The following is a 12,283-nucleotide window of genomic DNA, read 5'->3' on the forward strand; positions in this document are numbered from 1 at the left end:
ATTTTGCGTTATACAGAACGTCTTTTTTAATGTCAAAGCATTTATGAACATATGGTTAAATAAAAAGCATGATAAATTAGCTATTACAAGTAAAGAGATATTTACTGTTTTTATATTATAATTAAAAAAAAATTTATGTTAAATTGTACAATATTGTAATATTCAACTTTATACTGAGTAATTAAAATAGTACTTATTTAAAGATAATTACTAATATTAATTGGATATTTAATAGAACTTTTAGAAATATAATTTCCGTTGTTGAAAATGTTAATTAGTTATAAATTATTTTTTAAATAATTAAGTAACCATATGGATGTGCAAATTAATAAGTGATTTAAATTCATGGTCAATTCTCTTTAAATAAACAATTAATACTTATTGCTATAATTATAAAAAATATAATTGCATAAACTATACTTAGCTTTTTCTATATAAAAAAATTAAAAAACTTTTTAATGTATCTGTAAACGGAAAGCTGTTTAACTTCTTAATAGCAATTGAAAAAATATAAAATTTTACAAGATACCAAAAATATTAATTAATTATTTAAAATTTTAATAAATAAAATATTATTTGATTTAAGGTAATAATTATTCAATGCGTTTTTCTATGTTGGAATATAAAATTTTAACATAATATATATATTTTAAGCAATTCTGTTTTAAAAATCGAAATATAATTTAGTTCCATAATATTTCGTATAATAGCTCAATAATTCATCACTTTCTAAACTTGATATTTTGAAATTATTAAGTTATTTATCTTAAATAGAAAAAATTTTTAAGATATAATTTGCTTTTAAACTTCATTGCTTCCTTACAATTTTAAATTATTACTATCATAAAATATATTTTATTAATTGTTTTTATGAAATTTATATGAATGACTAATAATGTATATTTTGTATATTATAATTATAAATTGTATATTTGATATTAAAATTACTTGTTTAGATTTTTTAGATTTTTGATATTAAATTATTGTACGTGTTAATATAACTAAATTTAATTTAATCGTTTAATTAATATATTTTTGTGCAATAATGATGCTTATTCAATAGATTATAATAAAGATTGAAAATATTATAAAATATATACATTTTAGTACCGTCTCATCTTAATTCTTATACTCTTAAAACGTCTTTTCAGCAAACATTGAACTTTAGTAAAGTTAATGGGAAGCATTGTTTGAATATAATCTTAGCAACCAACGTACAAGTAATTGAAAATAAAAGCTAAAGTGGTCTGCACGTGACCATGGTAACGCCCTCGCGATAACGTAGGTACCAGTAATGATAGTCGAATCTCGTATATGTACATGTTACTCCTTCATAATATACCGCCATTATTGCATGAGACAAAATGTTAGTGTAAATTGACAAGTGATCATAATACCTTTAAATTTATAGATTAAAATGAAACATTAAAATAAAAATTGGAAATTTTTTTAAGTACTGTCTTTGTTAACTTTAGAAATTAATTAGATATTAAGTATTGTATATATCTATGGATTATGAATAATTTCCATGAACAAGTTTCTGTATAAAGATTCATTGTTTAGTTACAAGGTTCAGTATACACATACTTATATGCATACTGTTCGAAATTATAGTGATGTAATTCTTAGCTCGAACTGCCAATGCTTCAATAGCTTAGTTTGCCGCCCGCCCTAGCAGACGCTCGAGAAGGAGTGAGATGGAGGGGGGCTGTACAAGAGTCGTGAGAGTTGGTTAATTATGCATATATTATACAATTTTTTACACAATTTACATCTGGGTGTTGTAGTATCTTCTTGAATCTTATGTAAAGATGCGATTTCTTGAAGGCTTCTTGTATAGGAGGTGTCACTACACGAGATGCTCTTGAACTTGTTTAATTATGATGTTGTGCCGATCATTGCCATCGGCGAGCAAGAAAGTTGAATCGAAAAGTTTGAAAAGACAAATAATTACTGCACATTCCTTGTCAGAGAGTGTGAGATATGATTTCTTGAACGGTTTCTTGTATAGCAGATGTCACTATACAAGATGTTCTTGAGATCGTTAAGTTATGATGTTGTGCCGATCATTGCCATCGGCGAGCAAGAATGATAAAGTTAGTAGGTGAAGTAGTATCCTAGTAGGTGAAGTGATAACATCAAGTTGACCATAAAAAGGGGCACGCGATTAACTCAAGCGTGAGTGATCGGTGTCCCGTCGTTGGTTAATACTAAGGTTGATGTATCTTCTTCTAGTCAGTGGATCTCCGCAAGTACTTTGGTCACTAGTTTACCAATTCGTACGAGAGCGTAAAGTTCCTTCTTGAGCTGGTGCTTATCTGTAGAATATCTCCTTTTGAACTGAACCTTTCTTGAGATAACCCTTGACTGTCCACGCTAGTCGTTTTCTTGAATTCTCTTTGCAGACAGCGAGTTTTCGCTGCCTTGTTCCCATCTTTAAGGCTTCTTGCCATGAGTCCCCACTCAAGGAGCTGCTGGCCTTAGTTTTCCAATCAGGGCGTGATGAATGTGCACACGCTTTTCCCACTTCATAAGAAATTAGGCTTAGACAATGAGAATATCGAAGGGGCATCTCTAGCGGCAATGCGTGAAGTGGAAGATTTGCCCCTCTCCGGGCTCATCGTGGCGGGGGTGATTTTGCAAGCAGCAACATTTGTCGTACTTAACAATAATGCATGCTTGTTGGTGGCATTGAAGGCACACGTGCGGCACAGATTGCCGAACGTCGCACGTATCGAGTTTCGGGTTGCAATAGATTTTAGGAAATGTTTTTCACTCGATTGTTGTCAAATATCTTAACGCCTCAAAATATTCTCGCGTAAACTGGCTTGCCGAGTTTTGATGGTAAGTCGCAAGGGTCTTCGTTGCATTCAAACAATTACTACGTCTGTAGTACCAAGGGCAATGATGTGGCTGTTTACTAGCATGTTCCAGATGTATTGACCTTTTTGAGCCTTCAGCAACCTTGGCGAGACTTTCATAGATTTTTATGTCCGTTTGATAATTCCCTTTTCATAATAGCTGTTAAAATTTCCCAATGAATATAATTCGAGATTTTCTTTTCACTCTCAAACATATACCAATGCATAAATATTACATCATCATATGCACGTATTCATTATTTATTAGACTTTTAATTTTACAATCGGTAATTTTAGAAACTGATAATAATATTTCTACGATCTCTTATAAATATATTATTATTATCTTATAAAATGTGGTTAGTCAGGCCAAAATTAAGAGAACAATTTTCTCCAGAACTGAAGAATGAATATTCTGATGTATAAGAACTTACTAGAGTGTAATGCAGTGGCTTTTCATTTTTTAAAATATTCAAGTATTGCAAATGCTACATATCAAGATGCAATGCAATGTATTCTTAATATTTCGTTTACATTGTATTTATATTGAATATTGAGTTTATAAAATAATTCGACAAAATTCATAATTTTTTTGTTTTTAGTTACGAGAAACTTTTTCGAATATTTTAAAAAAGTTTTCAAAATGATTCTGACAAGACTGTATACTTTGATATTATTAATTCATTCAAGTAAATAATATTTTATAATTTATTTAAAATTATTCTATTGCATTCTAAATATACTTTTATTGTTCTTTCAAATTTATTTAAAAATAACTCTTGTATTATATGTTTCCCATTAATATAATTTGAAAAGTTTTATCTATGTTTAATAAGAAATAAAATTTATACTTATTGAAAATATAATTCATGTTATTTTTATATCAGCATAATACTTGTTTTATAATGAAAATAACGATTGTATCCTTTAAAATGTATCTAAATAAAGCACTTCTATCTATCACATTGAAAGCACTAAAGAATATCTTGATTATCAATAATTATAACAATAGAAAATATTAATTATGATATAATATGTTTATACGTATCATTACTATTTCTTTTATTTTCCATTACTTATATTTAAGGTATTATTTAATGGTATAATATTAATTTATTTACATCATAAAATAATTTAGACTTTCTTCTCCTTCTACTTAGTAAAAAAACTTTGATAAACGTATTATTTAAAACAAATAAAAATGCTATCATAAAAATAATTACCTCTCTAACGAAATAAAATAAATAAATGTATACTTAAATGTATCTTAAAACTTTATAAAAAGGATAAGGAATTTAGATATTTGTTTGATGTTTAATATTCAATTTATTGATGTTTTTACTTATTCGTGAGAATTAGTATGAGAAGTAATTGATAAATTTTATAATATAAATGTATAAATATAATTGTGTTAATGTATATTACAAAATTATGGTTTATTTAAGAAATCATAGTTAGTTAAATAAAATAACATTGTTTATTTTATAAAAGATGCGGGATTTTGTTCAAACAATGGGATCCATTGTTAAAGTAAAACCCACAAATCTTTTATTTCTCCAGTGATGGACTCTGCCTATATCCAAGTTTGTTATGTGTTTTTGTGTATGTGTGTGCATGCATAATTAATAAAATACATGTACTAGCTGTAGATTATGAATGAGAAAATATTATAAGTATTATAATAGGTTAATTTAACTCAGGCTCTCATTTCATATGCACGGGAAACTTCTTGATGTATATATTATATCACTATATTAAATACACATAAATTATCACCTTTCGATTAGTTTGTCGCAATTCCTATTCGTGTAGTTAGTATTACCTACTCGAAGTCAATTGTAGAATTTAATTATATACTTTGCTTATTAATCCATAAATAACAATAAATAGTTAATATTGAGTAGGAATAACTGGAAAATACGATGTTATCATGATAATGCCTTACATTGCTTTTTCATTAACCTTGTATCAGTTTTGTTCCTTTTGTAGATTTATTGAAATATATTTATATTAAACTTCATACATTTGATTCATTTAGTTATGATTCATTATTCAACTAGTTATTATATAATAATTATTTATTTAAATATTATTACAAAAGGCATTTTTTTTATAAATAATTATCAGTAAAAATATCGACCTTTAATTAATTTTAGAAACTAAATTTTTAGCGACATGTAATTTAAAATAATAGTATTCATATTCAGTTAGAGTACTCACAACTGACCTATTACTAGAAAATTTTGCCTCTTATAATTTTCGTATTCTAAAAACTACCCTTTAATAATTATCATTAATGTACCAAATATGTAAATATTTGCCTATATAATTACCATTTAATAAGTATTTAATTTTAATACTCAATGAAATAATTGTGATTTCCAGCTATTAAGGACGATTCTATATTGTGATTATTTTTATTTATATCAAGTTTCTTAGTGAATACAAAGTAAATACAAATTCTGAACTCCTATAAGTATATTGTTTTTATGCATTATTTAGCTTTACATAATAATTAACGTTCAAAATTCATGTTTGACAAAAAAATATATAATATATACAATATTCAAAATGGTATAATATATATAACTGTTATATTATTGTATTATCATGTTCGATTAATCTTAGATTCGAATATAAAAAAATCATATTGAAAAAACTTTCCAAAATATTTATATGTAGTCAATAAATGGTAATTAAAAAATGACAAAATGATAAATACAAATTTTATGTATAAAAATTTATTTTTATGACTTAAGATTAAGAATTATTCTGCGATTTTTTAATTTAAAGATTTAATTACAATTATTGTAGCATTAAACAGGATTTGCTCCTGATATTAATGAACAATATTGAATAAATAAATAAATATAAATTTTATTATTTATTTAAAAATAATGAAAGTAATTATTTTAATCGTATAAATATTATTTAATATATGAATCATATGAATAATAGATTAAACTTTTAAGGTAAAGAATATTATCTACATTGCTTGTGTTATATGAAATTTATTACAATGTATATCAACCCATTTGGAAGTCAATTTATTTTCATAATTTTTTATTTGTAATCTTAATTACATTTAATACATATAAGTAAATTATATTGAACACATATTACTGTTACATTGAAAATACACAAGGAAAAGAATTACTTTTAACTGTAGAGAATATTTACAATAGGGAAAATACTCTTCGTCGCTTGTCTTTGATGTAATAAGACTGATTTCAGATACTAGAATATTATCGATATAATATATATTGAAAAAAGAGTCCCCGGTTTTACTCACAATTTCTAATACAGAAGCTATATATCTACAAGACCATCTGCAATGACTTGTGCACTTATGCACGCCTTTTCATACTGAAGATATAGGCTTAGTGATACTAGGGCAGTCTATCACATGTAAACCATTTAGGTACTAATCAGTTGATGTCGAGAGTACTCTGAACGCATTACCTGCTGCCGACAGTGAGAATGTTGCAAGTCCATTTAGATCGACGGTTGGTATTGTAGTCTTCTTTCAATACCTAATAAAATATTAAAAATTAACTCTTTATACATATTTTTTATTGCTTTTACTCTTTATAAAATAAATAATGAAATATACTGCCCTAATAAGAAGAATATAGCTTAAAAATGTTATTGAGTCGGTTAAATTTATGCTTATTAAGTATAGTTCATATCAATTAATTTATCTGGTATTAAGATGCCCATTCAATTAAATTTTTATGGATAATATTATTCATTATAAAATACACCTTCGATCTTACAAAAACATCGAAATTAAAAAAGTAGAAATAGTAACGTAATAATGCAAAATACACGGATACAGAAATAAAAAGACACAGAGCTCAATGTCGTCAATTTAGTTGTTCCGATATAGTAACACTAAAACTGCAAAATCAGCACGATAACGAGTAATCTATATTATAAAAAGTTTCTGATAAAAATTGAAGCTTCTTAATATTATAGTTCAAACTACTTATGAATTTTTAGATAAAATTGAAAATTCATAAAAATATATAAAGATTATTTTAAAAATTTAAATAATTTTATAAATATTTTCTTTATAAATCTTTTCTTCTTTCATTTATTGAAAAATATTGGATAATTTTATACTGTGTTAATAAATTAATGAATAAAAAAGATTATTTTACATTCGTGATTAAATAACAACTTTACTAAGATTTTTATTTTACACATTGTAAAGATGATTTTCTAAAATTTTATTTGTAATTTTGTTATACATTATCGATTTACATTTGTGTAAGTAAGAAAAATATGTTATAATAATATAATGAAATAATTCATGCTTTAAAAATAAGTACAACCCATGAAACTAGATAAACATCACCATTAACATACATAATATTTTTCATTGTGTATAAAATTTCTGCAAATATATATAATATTTGTCTCACAATTTTTTATAATTATATTATATGAAAAAATACATCATTCGTATGCACAACGTAATAAACAATGTAATATATTTCAATAAAAGTAAATAAATTTTCATTAATTTTAATAACTCGATTGTTGTAGAAAAATAAAGCATTCAAAAGATTACTTTTAAAAATAATATATCAAAGATAAAATTTTTGGTTATTATGGAAAGAATTTATTGAGTTTATCGAGTGATCTACGTCCGGAGTTAAGAAGTAGTAAATATCTGAAGATTTCTTGGATACACTTGATATAAATTGTAGATAGAATGTATAGATAGTATTATAACAATTAATAATTTCAATAATACTCAGATGAAAATAAATTGAAATATCAAATAAATGTGTGTTTAATTTTTAATAAAGCAGTATTTGTTATTAAATGTATGTAGAACTGGTTATTTATGTTATGATGAAAATAAACTCAATATATAAGAAGACAATCATTTAATATTTGTATATACTTTTCACGCAGGACAAAATCCTTTGTTACGAAAAATTGTATGCAATTCTAAAATTTATTTTAAAAATTGTTCATTTTTATATAAATTAGTCATCAGTACATTATATAGAATACAGAAAAACTTTGTTAAAATATGATACACAACTATTCTATACTTTTAAACTGTCTTAATACGAATGCATATTAATTATGAATTATTCAACTTTTAAATGTAATGTAAAAAGGATTTATAATACAATATTAAAGTTTCATTCTATTATTTATGCACATTAAAAGCTTCTTTAATAATAAAAATTAATCATGTGCATGCTCTTATGCAACAAAAAATTGATTTCTTTATTTGAAGTAAAAGTAGTTATTTTTTCCTTCAGATTTTTTGAAAACTAAATATAGATGGTTGGAAAAACAAAATATAACTATAAAAATTCTTCAAAATTGATATAGATACTAAATCTTGTTCCACTTAAGAAACAAATCAATTTCGTCTTCAAATTCAGATTTTTTACATTATATCATTGTATAAATTATGCTTTTTAGAATTACTATTCTAAAAATCCTATTGTATATTTCCAGTTAACTAAATACATAATACGATTACAATAAGTTCATTGCTAAATTTGAAGAATTAAAAAATAAAAAGCATGGCTTTTTTTATTATTGGAATAAGTTTTTGAGAATGCTGAAGGAGCAAGGCACAGGTATTTTGTAGTGGATCATCCTCGAATCGCTGATTTAAAAAATTTCAAGTAATACATTCTTTTCTCCATTGTTCGATTTCTTTAGCCGTGCAAAATCTTCCGTGGTCATGGACGTGTATGAATTTCTTATTATACTGTTCATTTATCAGACGCATTAATAACCATTTTTTCCGTAACATTAAAATCATTATGTACCATTGTTGCACACTTTCTTTCTCAGTTTTTAATACGTGTGCAAATTTTATTTATAATCAATTATTTGTTTAGTCGTTTTTAATCCACCTATTTTTCTTATCGGAAAATTGATGAAAGCTATAATATGGTTTTCTTTTTTATAAATCAAGATTCGATACAATTATAATGTCCCTAACAAAATATTGTTATATTAGTACAATGAAAAATACCGAATTGTAAATCATATGCTTTGTTTATTTAAGATTTATTATGATACTTAGTTTTTTAATAATTTTATTAATTTGAAATAATAAAGATTATTTAGTTGAATTAAGCTGTATTACACATGTCAATAGGTAATATAAATGTTTTAAGCAAATCAGTATTCTTAAATTTAACATCACTGGTAATTATATTTAGATATATATCATATTTTTATCTCTTATAAGACTATAAAACTCTTATAAATCTTATAAAACTTAATAGTTTCATATTCTCTGGAAATTGAAATTTATTTATAATAAATATTTATGATATTTAAAGCAATCTCATTTTTATTTTTTTTTATATTGTACTACATTTTTTGTAGTTTTCCTAAAGGAACGTTTTTTTTTAATAAGTTCTAACACATATTAAAAATTTTTATTACTAATAATTAAAAAATCAAATATAAGTTTTACGAAGATAAATAAAGAATTCAGATTCAAAAATGAAAAATCAATATTTTATATATTTTATAATGTAATCGGATAAATTTTATGCGATATTAGCCTTTTGGTATCTTAATCAAATAATGAAATATTTTTATAAATCTGTTATAATGTTTTCAGAAATACTAATTTCATTGACATTAACAAAATTTTTATAATTTATTCATAGTATCAGTACAAATATATTCGAAAATCGTTTTTATATTTATATCAATTAATTCTTTATTTGGGAAGGCAACTTTACCTCTATTGTTGGTTCAATTTCCGTATTATTAGCGATTGATGCGAGGCGCGTAATTTGACTAATCGATCGTTCTTGTGGATCGTAAAATTCAAGTTATGTTAATATTGCCATGAGTAATATTTGTCAATATAACAGGTTGTTGAATAATGTACGATTTCAGACTCATGCGATAATATATAGAAAATATTGATCTCGCGGGGCGTCTATCACTATGATGAGCTATAAACAAACTGGTTGGTTCGACTTTAGTGGTATAACGAACGGCTTCTTGAAAGCTATGGTTATAGGTACTCATTATCAAGGAAAGAATATATGATGATGTAGTATTTAATGTTCTCCAAATTTCATTTGGTACTTTTATGACATACAATTATCATTAGAAACTTCTTGTAATGTGCAGTAAACATTTTTCAAAATGTTTAATCTGCGAATACTCTAGGCGATTATCTGTTAATGAACGTAGAATTCTTATTTGTTTTTATATTCAATGCTTAGTTTTAATATTTAAAGGATCGATGACTATAACATAATTAAATTATACTATAACTATTGGATTGTGTAGATCAATACAATACATTTATTTGGAGATTCTATAATAATAGTTTGCATGGAACATTATTGTAACATATAAGTACATACGAAATCTTATATAAAAAATATTTTAGAATACTTGATTTTTTTAATTTTAAATCAATGGATAGCTTTAATTATCAACTTTGTTACCAAAATATCTATGTTTATTGCTTCGTTTTATATTACAATTAGCATTATTACATCATAATTGGGAAATTTTTTCGGCAGACAACTATTTCTATAAAACATACCATGCTAACCTACATACAATAAATATATAATACTTAATTATATATATATATATAATTATATATATATGATAGAACAGGTTTTTATAATGAAAAATATGGAATCTCTTATCGGTATGGTTGTAAACTACATTTATTATTTAATCATGATTAGTTTTTAAATAACTAATTTTCATTTTGTCACTGATTCAACTTTTCCTCTACTATTACAGCAAAAAAGCAAAATGGAGCTGCACTGCGAACAAACAGTTTGGGTTCAGGGACGCGGACGCCACCACCACTCGAAAGAAAAAGCAAATTTTCGGCTTTTGGTAGACTTTTTAAGCCTTGGAAGTGGAAACGGAAAAAGAAATCGGACAAGTTCGAGGCCGCCTCGAGATGTAAGTGAATATATAGATATACATACTTAAGGACTAATATGAAAACGATAATTATTTTTAAATTGAATTTTCACAAGATAGGTTGAGTAATATGACTCTAATAATTACCCTTAGGCACTTCTATATTGGAAGTTTTTTGATTGTTAATTTTTATTTTCAGCGCTTGAAAGGAAAATTTCAGTTAGGGCGAACAGAGATGAACTTGTACAAAAAGGGATTTTGTTGCCCGAAAGTCCCACATCACCTATTCCCGAAAATAGTACGTACATTGGTGAATTAATTACAAATTTTTGAAATTTTAATAACATTCATTATTGTAAATCAGTAATAAAACGAAATTTGTTAAATCTCGATAAAAAACATATAGCATTTGCAAACTAAAGTAAAATTGAATTTAAAAAATAATTTAAAAATAATAAATCGTCTGAAAATGAAAAAAAGTATTTTATTAATTATTTCATCGAGGAATCAATATTAAAATTATTTTTACAAAATTCATCTTAGATTAATTTATATTTTTAATTATATTAATTAAAAATTATTTATATCAAATTATAAATAAAGTATTTTATTTGTACTTTATTTTTTTATCTAATAACTAAATTAATTGATAATATTAAAATTATTTATCCATATTTACAATACTATTCGTCTATGGTAACGTAGGAGTCTACTATATCAGTAGTAGGTTATATGATTCACTCCATAATTCAAATATTTGATACATTGGTATATGTTTATTTAAATAGGATATGGAGAAACGATACAATACGTAATGTACAAACGATAAATGTACAATCTATATTAGAGTGTGTCGATAGATACACAACACATATTTGTGCTATGGATCATAAATGTAAAGAATGAGGTACTAAATCTCTGTAATCCCAAAAACGATTGATAGCAAAAGAATTTTATTCTAGACTATATATGAAAGGATGAAATGTACACTTTTATATGTACTTTCATAAGTAGTTGTAATATTTATGTATGATTCTTGTCCAAGAAATTAAAGCAGCAATATTTAAAAATATATTTAATTTTATTAATAACATTTTAAAATTGATTTCAAATTCTATAAGTATTAGAAGTAGAAGTACGAATCACAGTTCGTTTTCAGATTTCTATAGTATTCAAAATAAATATTTTATTATCTACAATGAATACTAAATAAATATTTAATTATCTATAAAATACTTTGAATATTATTAAAATTGGATATTTTACATTTTAAGAAGTTAAGATTAAAATAATATATAGATTTGCATATAAAAATTATGTTTCAAAGTCACTATTTTTTAAAAAAATTTATTCATGCACTATTTTAAAAATAAAAAATAGTACTATATTACTCTAAATTTACATACATTTTTGTTGACGTACAAGTTTTCCTCTGTACTATTTATTTTTTACTCTTGTATTAGTTATTACGAAAATTATTTATCTTCCATATACATATAAGCAAATAAATAAATTATATA

At 24.5% G+C, this 12,283-nt stretch overlaps 1 protein-coding gene across 1 annotated transcript in view; it reads left to right on the forward strand.

Annotated features, from left to right (window-relative positions):
• Positions 1-12,283, forward strand: part of LOC105366169 (phosphatase and actin regulator 4B) — a 128,341-nt gene that overhangs the window by 42,411 nt on the left and 73,647 nt on the right. The window contains 2 exon segments of the mRNA XM_011504502.1: positions 10,635-10,802; positions 10,963-11,061. Of these exon segments, the coding sequence (XP_011502804.1) occupies positions 10,635-10,802; positions 10,963-11,061 (267 nt within the window).

The sequence above is a fragment of the Ceratosolen solmsi genome, unplaced genomic scaffold (genome assembly GCF_000503995.2).
Source record: "Ceratosolen solmsi marchali unplaced genomic scaffold, CerSol_1.0 scaffold148, whole genome shotgun sequence".
In the NCBI taxonomy this organism is placed as follows: domain Eukaryota; kingdom Metazoa; phylum Arthropoda; class Insecta; order Hymenoptera; family Agaonidae; genus Ceratosolen; species Ceratosolen solmsi.